General features: G+C 52.0%; 2 protein-coding genes across 10 annotated transcripts in view; one reads left to right on the plus strand and one right to left on the minus strand.

Moving 5' to 3' along the window:
- On the plus strand, window positions 1–6,991 carry HNRNPAB (heterogeneous nuclear ribonucleoprotein A/B). 4 transcript variants are annotated; one of them, XM_030808436.1, is made up of 8 exons: window positions 1–273; window positions 345–579; window positions 1,362–1,530; window positions 2,253–2,411; window positions 2,616–2,747; window positions 5,128–5,245; window positions 5,932–6,072; window positions 6,358–6,991. In XM_030808436.1, exons 2-8 carry the CDS (start codon window positions 371–373, stop codon window positions 6,426–6,428), a joined length of 999 nt encoding a protein of 332 aa, XP_030664296.1. In that variant the 5' UTR covers window positions 1–273; window positions 345–370; the 3' UTR covers window positions 6,429–6,991. The 4 variants fall into 4 exon arrangements, with proteins under 4 accessions (XP_030664296.1, XP_030664295.1, XP_030664297.1 ...); XM_030808435.1 differs by having other exon boundaries at window positions 348–579; XM_030808437.1 differs by lacking the exon at window positions 5,932–6,072 and having other exon boundaries at window positions 348–579.
- PHYKPL (5-phosphohydroxy-L-lysine phospho-lyase) overlaps window positions 4,405–14,404 on the minus strand; it is a 24,585-nt gene continuing 14,585 nt past the window's right edge. For 2 of the 6 annotated variants that reach the window (XM_030808433.1, XM_030808430.1), the window contains 6 exons: window positions 11,632–11,685; window positions 11,008–11,162; window positions 10,528–10,617; window positions 8,718–8,848; window positions 7,673–7,753; window positions 4,405–4,729 (listed from right to left, as the gene is read on the minus strand). In XM_030808433.1, coding sequence (XP_030664293.1) covers window positions 7,704–7,753; window positions 8,718–8,848; window positions 10,528–10,617; window positions 11,008–11,162; window positions 11,632–11,685 — 480 coding nt within the window. In that variant the 3' untranslated portion in view covers window positions 4,405–4,729; window positions 7,673–7,703. The remainder of the gene's footprint in view (window positions 4,730–7,672; window positions 7,754–8,717; window positions 8,849–10,527; window positions 10,618–11,007; window positions 11,163–11,631; window positions 11,686–14,404) is intronic. The other 4 variants (XR_004029040.1, XM_030808431.1, XR_004029041.1 and 1 more) reach the window with 4 other exon arrangements.

Raw genomic sequence — 14,404 nt, forward strand, 5'->3', positions numbered from 1 at the left:
TTTATTGCGAGGTGGCCCCCCCCCCGGCTCCGGCATTATAAAGGGCGCCACGAGTCGGCATTGTCAGGCGGCGGCACCGCGCGGGAGGGAGCTTTCCTGTCGGTCGGCGGGTTCCCGTGCGGCGGCGGCCAAGGAGGAGGAGACACACTTGGAGCAGCTCCGTGGGCTGACTGAGGCGAGGCCTCAGCAGCGCGAGCTTGAGTGCGGCCGAGCCCGCGGCGCCTTCCCCTGCTGGTGGGGACGAGCGGGCCCCGCGGCGTCATCGGCGGCGAGGTGAGCGGCGGCCGGCGGGCGGGACCTCTGGCGGGAGCCGCGCCGGCCTGACGCGCTGTCGCCGCTGGTAGCAGGAGCCGCCGCGCCTCGGCCTAGCATGTCGGAAGCGGGCGAGGAGCAGCCCATGGAGACGACGGGCGCCACCGAGAACGGACATGAGGCCGTCCCCGAAGGCGAGTCGCCGGCCGGGGCTGGCACGGGCGCCGCGGCGGGGGCTGGAGGCGCGACCGTGGCGCCCCCGAGCGGGAATCAGAACGGCGCCGAGGGCGACCAGATCAACGCCAGCAAGAACGAGGAGGACGCGGGGTAGGTGCGGCCGCGGGCGGACGGGGGCGCCGCCTTTGTTCCGGGGCCGCCTTTTGTTGGCGCCACGCGGCGGGGGGAGGGGCGGCGGCCTGGCCCGGGTCGGGGCTGGTGCGGCCCGCGGACTGTCGCCTCTGCGTTCGCGGGCCGGGCCTGGCGCTGCCACTCGCGCTGGAGTTTGCAGGAGTTTGTTGGGTCGACTTTGGCGCCGCCCCGGGGCCGCTCGCGCGCTGCCAGGGCCGGAGCCGGCGCGGGGGCGGACGGATGGCCCGGAAGAGGGAAAGCTCTCGGACCCGGGGCCCGGCGGCGTCTCGGGCCGCGCCGGGGGCTGCGTGGGCGGAGTTGGCGCGAGCCGGGGCCCGGACCTCCCTCCTCCGCCTCTCCCGGGGGCGGAGTCACGGTCTGAACCCTGGGCGGGCTTGGCCCCCGGAAGCATCGAGTTCCTTGAAACGAGTTCTCTGGAGTTGGTGAAGACGCTGGCCCTTTGCTACATGGTTGTAGAACACATGAATTTCCAGTTGTGAGTGGTTAGGACCCATACCCCTGGTGAGGTGGTCCTTTCTTTGCTTCTCACAGCCTGGGGCTGCAGAGCCTTGTTAAGCCTCGTTAGGGTCCTCGTTGAGTTGAATTTGGAGGGTAGTGGAGATTTAACATCCTGGTAAGGTGCTCCTTGCAGACTCTAAGGGTAGCTGTAGACTTTGTGAGAACTTTACCAGGGCCAGTCCTTTCAAAATCACAGCTTGCTTACAAGACTTGTTGCCGTGTGTCTCACCCTACCATTTCAGAAAAATGTTCGTTGGTGGCCTGAGCTGGGATACTAGCAAAAAAGATTTAAAAGACTATTTTACTAAATTTGGAGAGGTCGTTGACTGTACAATAAAAATGGATCCCAACACTGGACGGTCAAGAGGGTTTGGGTTTATCCTGTTCAAAGATGCAGCCAGTGTGGAGAAGGTAAGCTGGGTACTGGATTTCAGCAGTCTCAGTGGAAACGATTTGAATTGTAAGAGGACACCTTGCTTACAGCATGACTAGTTTGTGTGGTCTGCGTGTGATTTGAGTGCTTTGGGCAAAACCCAAAGCCAGAGGTTATGTTCTGGTTTTTGAGGGGATGAAAATACAAATTAAGCTGGGAGTGAGTATCTGCTGGAGTGGTTCGGGAAGATGATAGTTGACCTTCATTACCTTTTATGTGCCTATTCTGGGTGCTGTGCTAAACATCTGGGAGGATTACAAGAGAGTCCAAGATTGGTATGACAGGCTTTTAGCCCCATTTTACAGGACAAAAACCAAAACCCTAAGGCTCAGAAATGTAAAGTAGAAGAGGTCACAGCTAGTAGGGGGTGGAGCGAGGATTCCTTCCCCTGCGGCCCATCTTCAGCCTATGCTCTGAGTCCCTGCTGCTTTGCTTCTGGAGATGGGCCTCACGCTGGGACTGCTTGGGCAGGAAGAGCATGATCAAAGGCTTAAAGCATGAGGACTGTTTTCTAGGTGTCGAGGTAAACCAGCTGTACTTGAGGTTTGATGAAAATTGGGTTGGGAAGTTAAGCTGGGGTAGAATTTGGGGGAGGGGGTGAAACACGTTTGTATCTGTACTGGTGTCTTTATGGCTTAGAGAGAAGGGCCTTGTCTGGCTCATGCTGCTGAGTCAGCCTGACCCTTTTCTGTTGGAACAGGTCCTAGACCAGAAGGAGCACAGGCTGGATGGCCGTGTCATTGACCCTAAAAAGGCCATGGCTATGAAGAAGGACCCGGTGAAGAAAATCTTCGTTGGGGGTCTGAATCCTGAAGCCACTGAGGAAAAGATCAGGGAGTACTTTGGCGAGTTTGGGGAGGTGAGTGTGGCTCTGGGAATGGCCCCTCAGCTGCCCCTAAGGCTGCCTTCTTTCTGGTCCTTGGTATCCCTGGCTGGCTACACCCTCCCAGGCAGAGCTTATTTTTCACCCTCTGCCTTCAGTGGGGTCTTTTCTCCTGTGAGTCCCCTGTACGCTCTGGGGTAGGGAGGTATTGGGCCCTGAGTTTGCCTATGCTTTTTGCAGATTGAGGCCATTGAACTGCCAATGGATCCAAAGTTGAACAAAAGACGAGGTTTTGTGTTTATCACCTTTAAAGAAGAAGAACCCGTGAAGAAGGTTCTGGAGAAAAAGTTCCATACTATCAGTGGAAGCAAGGTAAGGTCTCCCCAGCTCTGCTTGGCCTCCTGTGCTGCTGGAGAGTTGGCCCTTAGAGGGATGGGTTAGGGGTTGGGCCACATGCAGGGGCTCTCCAGGTTGGTTAGACCTTACTATTTCTCTGAAGCGTATGCTGCCCTGATTGGGGCAGTGTTCTGATCTTTGAAAGACTTCCCAGGCTGGGAGGACTACCAGTAAACAACACAGGATGTGAGGGAGGCAGGAGAAGGTGGCCTCTGTGAATACAGCAGGTTGAGTAGCCTCTTCAGCTCCTCATTTAAAGCTAGAGGTGACAGTTCTAGATTCTTGAGTCCAGGGGTATTGAAGCCTGCAGTTAAGGTCTCAGAAGATCCTAGAACTTCTGCAACTCACTGATTCTCCTTTGTGGTGAAGTTTTTCTTGCTCCAGAGCCTTTCTGCCTCCTTCAACCAAATCTTTGTCCACTTCCATCCACTTTGAGCACTTTTTTTTTTTTTTTTTGGCTTTGAGACAGGGTCTTGCTTTGTTGTCCAGGCTGGGGTGCAGTAACACAATCATGGCTCACTGTAACCTTGACCTCATGGGCACAAGGAATCCTCCCATCTCAGCCTCTAGAGTAGCTGGGACCACAGGCATGTACCACCATGCCTGGCTCATGTTTTTTTAAAGCCTGGTCTCACCATGTTGCCTGGGCTCAAGCCATCCTCTGCCTCGGCCTTGTAAAGTGTTGGGATTACAGGCATGAACTGCCTCACTCGGTCTTCTGGGCACCTCTTTAAGTCAACCCTAAACCCAGGCAAAAATCCTTCCAAAGATCTCCCAGGGTCCTGGCCAGCTTAAATCCAGGGTCAGTTGTGCTTTCAAATGAGTGGATTCATGTGCAGAGAGGTGTAGCTCTTCCCCTCCTGAACTCTGGTCAGGGAAAGGGTAGTTCAGGCTTCAAGTTGGCAGTTGGGAGTTGAGGGTGCGGCCTGCAGTGGCAGGGTGTGGCAGGCTCTGTTTCTGAGCAGGAGTTGGCAGCCAGATAAGGTGGGACAGGTGGAGCTCCTGGAAGTCTCTATCCTGGCTGGGAGTTTGGGAAGATTGGATTAGGACAGTCTTAAATTTTCTATAAAATGGCAGTCTTTGAGGCAGTTAGGGGAGGCAGTGGTTGTTACTCCAGTGACAGTGATAAAGAGGCTTTTTTCTCTCTATGTGCCATAATGGGAAATGGGTGGGAAGAGCCTCCAAGGCAGAGTTTAAGTGAAACTACTGGTAGTGAGTCTTAGGAGTAAGTATATTTAGTTGGTTGTATTCAGTATTTTTAATTCAGTAGGACAGAATATATCAGATTGCATTATTTTAATTTGCCAATTAAAAGTATGACTGGGACACTGTAAAATGTACTATTCTTTTTGAGACGGAGTCTCGCTCTTTTCACCCAGGCTGGAGTGCAGTGGCACGATCTCGGCTCACTGCAGGCTCCGCCCCCCGGGGTTCACGCCATTCTCCTGCCTCAGCCTCCCTTGTAGCTGGGACTACAGGCGCCTGCCACCTCGCCCGGCTAATTTTTTGTATTTTTAGTAGAGACGGGGTTTCACCGTGTTAGCCAGGATGGTCTCGATCTCCTGACCTCGTGATCCGCCCGCCTCGGCCTCCCAAAGTGCTGGGATTACAGGCGTGAGCCACCGCGCCCGGCAAAATGCACTATTTTTAATGGGGGTGCGTGTCAGGATTTTCTTTAGAAATACCCCGGTCTGGTCTAATTTATTTAAGCAGGAGCACTTGAAAGTACCCCACCCTCCCCCATTCCACCTCCAGTGGACAAAAAGGAGATTGACTGACTTGAGGGGATGCAGACATCTGGGTTATCCCAACAGACCAGTGGTTAGGAGGAGGGGGTGGGTAGCATTATGGCCTCAGGCAGGCCCCCCACCCTGAGCCTCTGAAAGCTGACTTTATCTGTAAGAGGGAGGTCAGGCTCGCCTTCTCAATAGCGTGTATTTGGATGAGATGAGTTTCTTCTGTAAAGAGAAAAAAATGTTAAAACCTCATTGTCTAAGGTCCCTCATCTGAGAAGTCTTGACTGACCCTCTAGCCCAGTAGGACTAAGGTGTGGTGCCTGCTCCCAGCCTGTCCTCTGCTCCCCTGGGCTGCAGTTGGCCCAGTTGTCTGCCTCCATTAGACATGGAGTTGCCCTGGGGCTGAGATGCCCATCTCAAGTGCATTCTGTGGGAAGGGTTCTCTGCTGGAAGCCCCTTGGTTTTAGTTGGGATTCCATGAGCTTTAGCCCAAAAGTGGCCTCTCATACTAGCATATTTTGTTTCTGAGCAAATGGACCTGATCCACCATGTGATGTTTGTCGCAGTGAAGGTCTTTGGGCAGTCACTACTGGCCTGACCACTGTCCTCTTGGCTTTTAGTGTGAGATCAAGGTGGCCCAGCCCAAAGAAGTCTATCAGCAGCAGCAGTATGGCTCTGGGGGCCGAGGAAACCGCAACCGAGGGAACCGAGGCAGCGGAGGTGGTGGAGGAGGTGGAGGTGAGTGGAACCTGAAGATTGGTCCTGTTTCCCTACCTACATGGAGACTTCCAAGCCTGTCTTGGGGCTCCCTCTGGTGCTGTGTAGCAGGGGTGGGCAGATTGTGTGAGGTGGGGGATGAACAGGAACAGGAATAATAGGAATGGCTCTGGGTCAGGGCTGTATGCTTGAGGCTGTTGCCTGCTGCTGCCCCTTGGAATGGCTTGGGTGCCCAGGGCAGAGATTTGTGTTACACTCTGGGGGGGAAGGGGACGTGATGGGTGTTTTGGCTTTGTGGATGTCCTGAGTCTGGTACACCTGTGAGCAGGTAGGCAGAAGGGTGGGTAGGGCAGAGCTGTGCCAGGCATTTATTCCCTTCCATCCCAGGCCCCTCTGACTCCAAAGCCTGAAGTGCATCTTTTTAAAGGCCAAGCTGCCAAGGAAAGTGGGAGTGATCAGAGAGTGACTGAGTGAGTGAGCTGCCTTGTTTGCCCCAAGTAAAGTTAGCATCCTGGTCTCTGATCCTCTGCTTGGGTCTCTCAGATGCAGGGTTGGGCCCAGGGCCCTATACACCAGAACAGCAGCCCCTTGGCTTCTGCCTGAGTTGCCACAGTAACCCTGCCACCCCAAAGGGCAGGATTTCCTCCATCCTAGCTCCTGCGTATGCTAAATGGTCCACGGGCCCCTGTGCCCTGCTCCCCCCACAGGTCAGAGTCAGAGTTGGAATCAGGGCTACGGCAACTACTGGAACCAGGGCTACGGCTACCAGCAGGGCTACGGGCCTGGCTATGGCGGCTACGACTACTCGCCCTATGGCTATTACGGCTACGGCCCCGGCTACGACTACAGTAAGTAGGAGAGAGGGAGGCCCCATCCGCTCACCCCACCCCCCTCCAGGGGAGGCAGGACAGACAGTGTAGGAGCCACTGGCAGCAGGGGCTTTGGAGTCAGACAGGCCTGGCTCAGCCATGGGAGCTACTCGATTTTGAGCCTTAGACTTCGGGGTCTTAGTAAAATGAGGAAGGCAGTCTCTGCTGTCACAGGGCTGGTGAGGATCCTGTGAAGATGCATATCAAGCGTGTGGCACAGAGCAAATGCTTGTAAATAGCTGCTATGGTTGTTCTCGTCCCTAGGTCAGGGTAGTACAAACTACGGCAAGAGCCAGCGACGTGGTGGCCATCAGAATAACTACAAGCCATACTGAGGCGGCAGCAGGAGCGACCAACTGACCGCACACATGCTTTTGTTTGTTTGGATATGGAGTGAACACAATTATGTACCAAATTTAACTTGGCAAACTTTCTATGGCCTGTCCCATGTGCATCTTATTTAAAATTTCCCCCATGGAAATCACTCTCCTGTTTACTATTTCCAGAGCTCTAGTTGTTTAGGCAGCGTGTGGTGTCTGAGAGGCTAGAGTGCCATCATGGGCTGATTTTTATTACCAGGTCCCCCAGAACCAGGTGGGAGGCTCTGCTTCTGGCTGCTGCTCTGCAGCCTGGACCTGTGGACCCTGGTTGTAAAGAGTAAATTGTATCTTAGGAAACCGGTGTCACCTTTTTTTCACCTTTTAGTTTTATATTATTTGTGTCATACATTTCCTGTAACGGAAGTGTTAATTTTACTGTACTTTTTGGTACCTTTTGGGAATCTAATGTATTGTAAGGTATTTTACACGTGTCCTGATTTTGCCACAACCTGGATATTGAAGCTATCCAAGCTTTTGAAATAAAATTTAAAAACCCCCAAGCCTGGGTGAGTGTGGGATATGCTGTGTGAGACCTCTTGCTCAGGGTGGGGGGGTGCCAGGTGCCCTGGACTTGGGGCTTTCTCCAGCTGCAGGCTCAGTTGTGGGGGTGTCCTTTAAGGACTGCCCTGCCTAGGACTGAGCCTCCTTTAAAGAAAGGAATGAGAGGCCTGTGGGGAGTAAGGATGGGGCAGTGATGAGGGCTTATATCCCCAGCAGGCATGTCCCCTCCTGGGACACCTTGGAACACCAACCTTCTTGGCTGATGAATGACAATGGGATTCTTTACACACTAGGGCAGTGCCAGGGCCATCTGAACTGGGGCACAGTCGTGCCCCTCCTGGCTGGTGAGGAAGAGCCTGCTCTGGCAGGGGCTGCTTATTGGCTGGATTGGAGCCCAACTCCAGGTGTGGTATTTAGGGTGTAAGTAGGTGGTTACAAGAGGCAAGGGTGGGTTGGGGTTCCACGTGGATACAGCCCCATAGGTTTCAAGGGAGGACACAGCTGTTCCTGCCATTGAGTGCAAGCTAAGCACTGGAGAATTTCCAGTGTTGAAGAAACTAACCTTTGGGAAGGAGCATCAGTCAGAACAAAAAAATGTCTTTAAAAAAAAAAAGGCTCAGCTTGCTGAGGCTGCTTGCTGCCGTTGGTAAGGAACACCCGCGCTGCATCTTCAAGAGCAAGAAGCAAGGCCCACTCACCTGGAGTACACTTAGGCAGAGCAGGGCTGGCTTAGGGCTGGAGCCTCAGCGTCTCACAACTTCTCACCTTCTCTTCCATGTCTGAAAAAGACCACAAAGCGACGCTGACTCAGTCACCTTTCTCTGCTGAAGATGCCCTGTTGACTTCAGTGTCCAAACTGGAGGACAGTTTAAAGATTGGGCCCTCTGGCTATCCACACCCATGTCCCATTCCCCAAAGGGGTGGCAGCAGTTTCCTGAAAAACAGAAAGCCAGCCCTCAGTTCTCCTGAGATGTGTAGGCTGTCCAGGATCCCTAAACCTGTTCTGTGGCCAGCCTTTGCTCCCCACACACACAGTCCTATTCATCACATCCCTACCACTTGCAATTTGTGTCTAGCAGGGATGGGCCTCCCCCAGCTCCAGAGCCCTGGGATTAAGCACGCCTGTGGGTAGCGGTGATCACCCAGAAGGCACAGGTTGCTTGGCTGGCAGCTCTGATCTCTACCGTGAGATGCAACTGTGCCTATCTAGGGTCTCACTGAGCTGTAAATGGCAACACAGCCATGAGATTTCCTTGTAAATCGATTTGGGGGGGGGGGACCCTGGGTTAACCACTACCATCCTAGGTGATGGGGAATGTGGGGTGGAGTTTTCATTTTGCGTTCAGTCTGTCCTCAGTGGTACAAATCTTTTAGCCACCCAGCAGCCTCGTGTGACCTGCCTCATGTACAGAATGAAACTCCTGCCATCTCTACATCCTAGGCTGGCGGTAATGGGGTCTCAACGCCCACTGTAGTTCTTATGGCCTGTTTCTCAGGCCCAGTACTGCTTTGCCCTGCATACATCTGATGCCTGCTCAGGCAGGCTGGGTGGTGGCTCACCTCCCACCTCATGACAGCCCAGGAAGCTCTCTTAGGCACAGGCAGGAATAGGAGCTGATTGGGCCATGAAAGACCCTGTCTGTTGCTCCCTACGCTGTCCAGAGGACATGTGCCTCTGCTCTTGGACTCCTGTCCCCTCCCTGTTCTATGCTAGGAGACTCTAGTTGCTGGCTTCAGGCTCACCAGTCAGAATGGCATCCAGCTTTGCCACCACCTGCCGTGCATTGTCCAGGCTGAAGCACATTGGGGGCTTAAACTTCAGGATGTTCCTCCCAGGACCATCAGTGCTCAGCAAAACGTAGTTCTCCTTCAGCCTGTGAGGACAGGACACCCCTTCACATGGCCTTCAAGGCCTTCCTCAGCCTGGCCTTGGCCTCATGTCCAGTGCTGCAGCCACACTCCTCAGAGCCTTCCATGGGCCAGTTCCTGCCAGGTCACTTTACTGGTCACCTCTACCAAAGTCCTGTGCATCTGGCCCACAGCAGCCTGCTTAGAGTGCACTGTACCTGGCCCTGAGCCTTCTGCCCCGCAGAACAGGCGCCTTGCCTCACCTAACCCTGGAGCCACAGTCCAAGCCAAGAATGAATGGCCACAGGGAAACACCAGGCTGCAAGAGTCGCCTGCATTCTCCGCTTTTCTGTGTGGTTTACATGATGTATATTGTTTGCATATTAAAGAATGTCCAACAATGCAGTTGGTGTAATGAGCTCCACATGCCCCTCACCAGCTTCAGGAATCTTTCTGCCCTGTCTTCCAGGTTATCTTACAATTCCAGTTTAAAATTTCCAATTATTCTTAGGAAGATGGCTTTATCTTAACATCATTTGTAGCTAATAATCACTTTCGAGTCCACAGTCTAACCTCATCTCTGAGATGAGGGTCTGCATGACTGTGTTTCTATTCTTTGATCTCATTCTTTTGTAAATCTTGTTATTTTTACTTCTTGGGGGTGAGGAGTCTGCCTTCTGGTTTCATTTTCCTATCCCAGTCTTTCTGGCACTGACCATGGCCATGCCACAAAGAACAGGGCTTGGACTTTGGAGTTAGATGGCCCTGGGGCCAGATCTAGCTCTTGCCACCTAGCAGGGTGACTGCAGGTGACTTACCCATTTCCTCACTGAACTGGAAAAGCACCCCCAGGGTATCGTGAGATGAAAGAGCGGGCTGGACTTGGGATCTGTTTCCTTCCATGCCACCCGACCATTCCAAATCCCTGAGGCTCCTGGGAGGGGGGTAGGAGTAAGCTGGGGATGTGACTGACAGCACAGAGAAGGCAGGGACTAGGAAAGGCCAAGTTCAAACACAGCACAGGTTTACATCAATACCATGCATGTCTCACAATTTGAATAAGGACACATCAAATACCAGAGCTTTCCATGGTGGGGGTGGGGGAGGGGGTAGGCCTGGGGAATGGAGATAAAAGGGAATAATAATTAAACTAGAAGGAGAAGTCCTGAGGCCTTGGGGTCCAAGTGAAAGGACAAGCAAACCAGGGCAGTGGGACCGGTGGAGTCAGTTCTGAGACACCCCCGACCCAGCTTAGGAGCAGGAGTCTTGTCCATCCCAACCACCTGTTGTGCGGCATGGGAACCTTGAGTCTAGTGCTGCCACAGTTCCCTGGTGTGAATAGAGAAGGTGTTTCCCTTCTCCAGATCAAGGTGGCATTAGGGGTTCCTGGGTCTGAGTGCCCTGCTAGCTTGGGCATTCTAGGCAGAGGTGCTGCTCTGGTCTGGGAACAGCCTGTGTCTGATCTGCAGCCTTTGTAGTCAGGCGGTGGGTACAGAACTGCTAACACCACTTATCTCTGTCCTCAGCTGATAGGATCAGCTGTCCCCCCACACCCGCCCCCACCCGCTGGCCCCAGCCCTCTTTCAGTCAAGTCTGTGGCCCAGAGTACCAGGGGTACAGATGAGGCTCCTTTCGACTAGCCCTGCAAAGAGGCACCTGTAGTGTCTCTTACTCCAGGAAGCAACTTGTTTCAAGAAGAAAATACCTTGATACCAAGTAGGCAGCCTCTTCAGTTGCTGGTGTCCTTGTGGCCTCATCTTTGATCAGATCCACACCAATGAAGAGCCCAACACCCCTGCAAGGGAAGGTGATGACATCTCAGGAGGCCAGGCCTCAGGGGCCAGGGTGCTGGCCTCAGCCTCTGGGCTCCTACCTGTGCCTCCTGGGGAAGCGGAACGCAGGAGGCACCTTCAGAAGGTGGTGAGGATAGTTTCAGGGAATAACTGGGCTGGGAGGGATCTTTGGTATGGACAGAGGAGAGAGGCTCAGGGGTAGCTAGGGGTCAGGTCATGTCCTGGCTTTCTCCTCCCCAGGAGTGCCGTTTTGGGAAGTAGCACCTCTCAGTGTCTCAGTTCCTCTTGAGAGCGGACATAACCCCACCATCCCAGGTTGTTAGGAGGTGAAGAAAATGGTACCACACTGGGCCCTGGCAGGTGGGTGGTGACTGCTGCCCCCAGAGCCTCACCTGACATCCCCGACGATGGGATGTTTGATTTTTTGCTGCCCGAGGAGCTCCATCAGGAAGCTGCCTACGCTGGTGGCATGAGCCTGGAGCTGCTCCTTCTCCAAGACATTCAGGACAGCCAGCCCCACAGCGCAGGACACTGGGCTGCCCCCAAACTGAGCCAGGGACAAAGAACATGTCAGATGCGCTGGCAGAGTGGGCCATGCCCCAGAGTAAGGGTGAGGCAGAAGAACTGCCACACGTGTTCCAAGGCCAGTGGCAAGAGCACAAGCCCCAAACCCCTTAGGGCGCACAGTCCTCAGCAGTAGTAAATGGGGTTCAACTGGGGCCTAGTCCTCAGCAGTAGTAAATGGGGTTCAACATGGGCTGTCCTGGCTTTCCAGGAGCTAATGTGACTGCAACCCAGGTCAGGTATCCCTGAAGTACAGTAGGAGCCCCTAGAAGATGCAGAATTAGAGGAGAGGGTGTCCTGTTTGTTCCCACAGAGCTGATCTTTACCAAGCGAGGCTTTAAGGCCCCATCTCCTGGGCCCAGACCCAGAGGACTGGATTAGGCACTTCCTCCTTCAAGGAGAGTCAGCACAGCACGCCAAGGCCCACCCAGGAAAAGCCACTTAGCACACACCTGGAGGGCTTTGGCTCCTTTTCCTCGCCCACCCTGTCCTTGTCCTGCAGGTATCTGAGTGGAGACCTGTGTTTTAGAGGATCACGAGCAAGGTGTCTCCTGCAGACCATGTTTTTTGTTTCGTTTTTAAACTACGTCTTTAAAAACATCAGCTTTGTTGAGGTATAATTTACATATAAACTATGTTTAAAGTATAAAGTTCAATGTGAGGTGACAAACGTATGTACCTGTGTAACCTCCCTCGCAGTGAAGTTACAGAACATTTTCATCACTTCCTTGTGCAACCATCCCGCTACTACTGGACCCAGGCAACCACTGATCTGCTTTCTATTACTATGAGATGGCTACAGGGGGCTTTGAAAGGCTGTGACATATTCCTGGGAATCTAGAAGGCCATTCATATGCATAGGGATGTGCTCATGCCCAGTGCTGTGTGCATGCTCAGGAAAGATCTAGAAAGCCCTAAGCTCTCACCACTGGCTACCTTGAGGCTCTGCAGAATGAGGAAGTAAAGTCTAAGGCAGTTACAAACTCTTGGCTGACTTACGGGTTCCAGGCAATTAAGGAGATCTAATGGTTAGAGGACCACTAAGCTAATGAAGCAGAGACTATAGTGGCCACACATGACAAAGAACACAACTTTACATAATTAGTTCAGAAAAGGCACTAAACAAGAAAAAGGAACCACCATGGGGAGGGAGGAGAATATGATTTCCACAGTTGCCACATTATATTACTTAAAATGTCCAGCTTTTAACAAAATTCTGAAACATGCAAAGAAGCATGGCCCAGACACACGGGAGGAAAAAAAGCAATCAATGCAAACTGCCCTGGAGGAAGCTGACACTGACCTTATTGGATAAAGACTTTAAATCAGATGTTACAAATATGTTAACTGGGTGCAGTGGCTCATGCCTGTAATCCCAGCACTTTGAGTGGCCAAGATGGGTGGGTTGCCTAAGGTGAGGAGTTCGAGACCAGCCTGGGCAGCATGGTGAAACCCCATCTCTACAAAAAATAAAAATAGCCAGGCGTGGTGGCACATGTGTGTACTCTCAGCTGCTTGGGGGGTGAGGCGGGAGGATCACTTGAGCTCCAGAGGTTGAAGCTGCAGTGAGCCAAGACTCCAGCCTGGGCGACATAGTGAGATCCTGTATCCAAACAAGCAAACAGAAACAACCCCAAAACCAAGTATGTTAAGAGAACTAGAGGAAACTATACCTAAAAAATTGAAAGCAAAGCATGAAAATGATGTCTTACCAAAACACAGTCTAATGATAGATACATTATTAAAAATCAAACAGAAAATTTGAAGTTGATAAGCACAATAAATGAAATGAAGCATTTACTAGAGAGGCTCAACAGATTTTTTGTTTTGAGACAGTCACGCTGTCACCCAGGATGGAGTGCAGTGGTGCAATCTCAGCTCACTGCAGCTGCCTTCTCCCAGGTTCAGGTGATTCTTGTGCTTCAGCCTCCCAAGTAGCTGGGACTATAGGTGCGCGCCACCACATCTGGCTAATTTTTGTATTTTGAGTAGAGACGGAGTTTCACCGTGTTGGCCAGGCTGGTCTTAAACCCCTGACCTCAAGTGATCCACCCACCTCAGCCTCCGAAAGTGCTAGAAAATTACAGGCGTCAGCCACCGCGCCTGGCAACAGCAGATTTAAGCTGGCAGATAAAAGTATCAGTGAAAAAAAAAATGTCAGCCGGGCGCAGTGACTGACGCCTGTAATCCCGAAACTTTGGGAGGCTGAGGCGGGTGGATCACGAGGTCAGGAGATCGAGACCATCCTGGCTAACATGGTGAAACCCCATCTGTACTAAAAATACAAAAAATTAGCCGGGCGTGGTAGCACGCCTGTAATCCCAGCTACTCGGGAGGCTGAGGCAGTAGAATGGCGTGAACCTGGGAGGCGGAGCTTGCAGTGAGCAGAGATCGCGCCACTGCACTCTAGCCTGGGCGACAGAGTGAGACTCTTGTCTCAGAAAAAAAAAAAAAAAAAGTCAATTGAGATTGTCCAGTCTGAAGACCAGAAAGAAAAAGGAATAAAGAAAAACAGACTCATATAGACCCAAGGACACAAGCATACCAACATATGCAAATGAGTGTCCCAGAAGGAGAAGAAAGGGGCAGAATATGAAAACTTTAAAAACCCTATATAACTTGCAGTGAATTGAATGTTTGTGTCTCCCCCAATTCATGTGTTGAAATCCTAACCTCCAATGTGATGGTATTAAGAGGTGGGGCCTTTAGGTTATTAGGTCACAAGAATAGAGCCTTCATGAATGCAAATACGGTTTTCTAAAAGGGGTCCCAGAGAGCTCTCACCCTTTCGACAATATGAGGGTACAGCGAGAAGTTGGCTGTTTGCAACCTGGAAGAGGACTCTCACCAGAACCCCAACCATGCTGGTACCCTGATCTTAGATTTGCAGCCTTCAGAACAGTGAGAAATCTGTTTATAAACCACCCAGTCTATGGTATTTTGTTATAGTTATAGCATCTTGAACTCACTAAAACATAACTTTTAAAGAAGTTAAAGCAGCAGTTAAATATCTTCCCACAAAACACAAGGCCCAGATGGCTTTATAGGTGAGTTTTTACTTTCAAAGGACAGATCATCCCAATCTTATGTAAAAGAAAAAGAAGAAATATTTCCCAATTCATTCTATAAGGTTAGTAGGACCCAGTTACCAAAACTCAAGGTATAAGAAAAAAATTTGAGCCAACATTTTACTCCTGAAAATAGAGGCCAAATTCATAAACAAAA

This window comes from Nomascus leucogenys, unplaced genomic scaffold, assembly GCF_006542625.1.
Source record: "Nomascus leucogenys isolate Asia unplaced genomic scaffold, Asia_NLE_v1 Super-Scaffold_3019, whole genome shotgun sequence".
Classification (NCBI taxonomy): Eukaryota; Metazoa; Chordata; class Mammalia; order Primates; family Hylobatidae; genus Nomascus; species Nomascus leucogenys.

What these genes read in the sequence shown, in the direction of transcription:
- HNRNPAB (XM_030808436.1), top strand. Translation starts at nt 371, where the DNA reads ATGTCGGAAGCGGGCGAGGAGCAGCCCATGGAGACGACGGGCGCCACC. An exon ending in AAGAACGAGGAGGACGCGGG is followed by an intron (nt 580 to 1,361) that starts GTAGGTGCGGCC and finishes CTACCATTTCAG; the next exon opens with AAAAATGTTCGTTGGTGGCC. An exon ending in ATGCAGCCAGTGTGGAGAAG is followed by an intron (nt 1,531 to 2,252) that starts GTAAGCTGGGTA and finishes CTGTTGGAACAG; the next exon opens with GTCCTAGACCAGAAGGAGCA.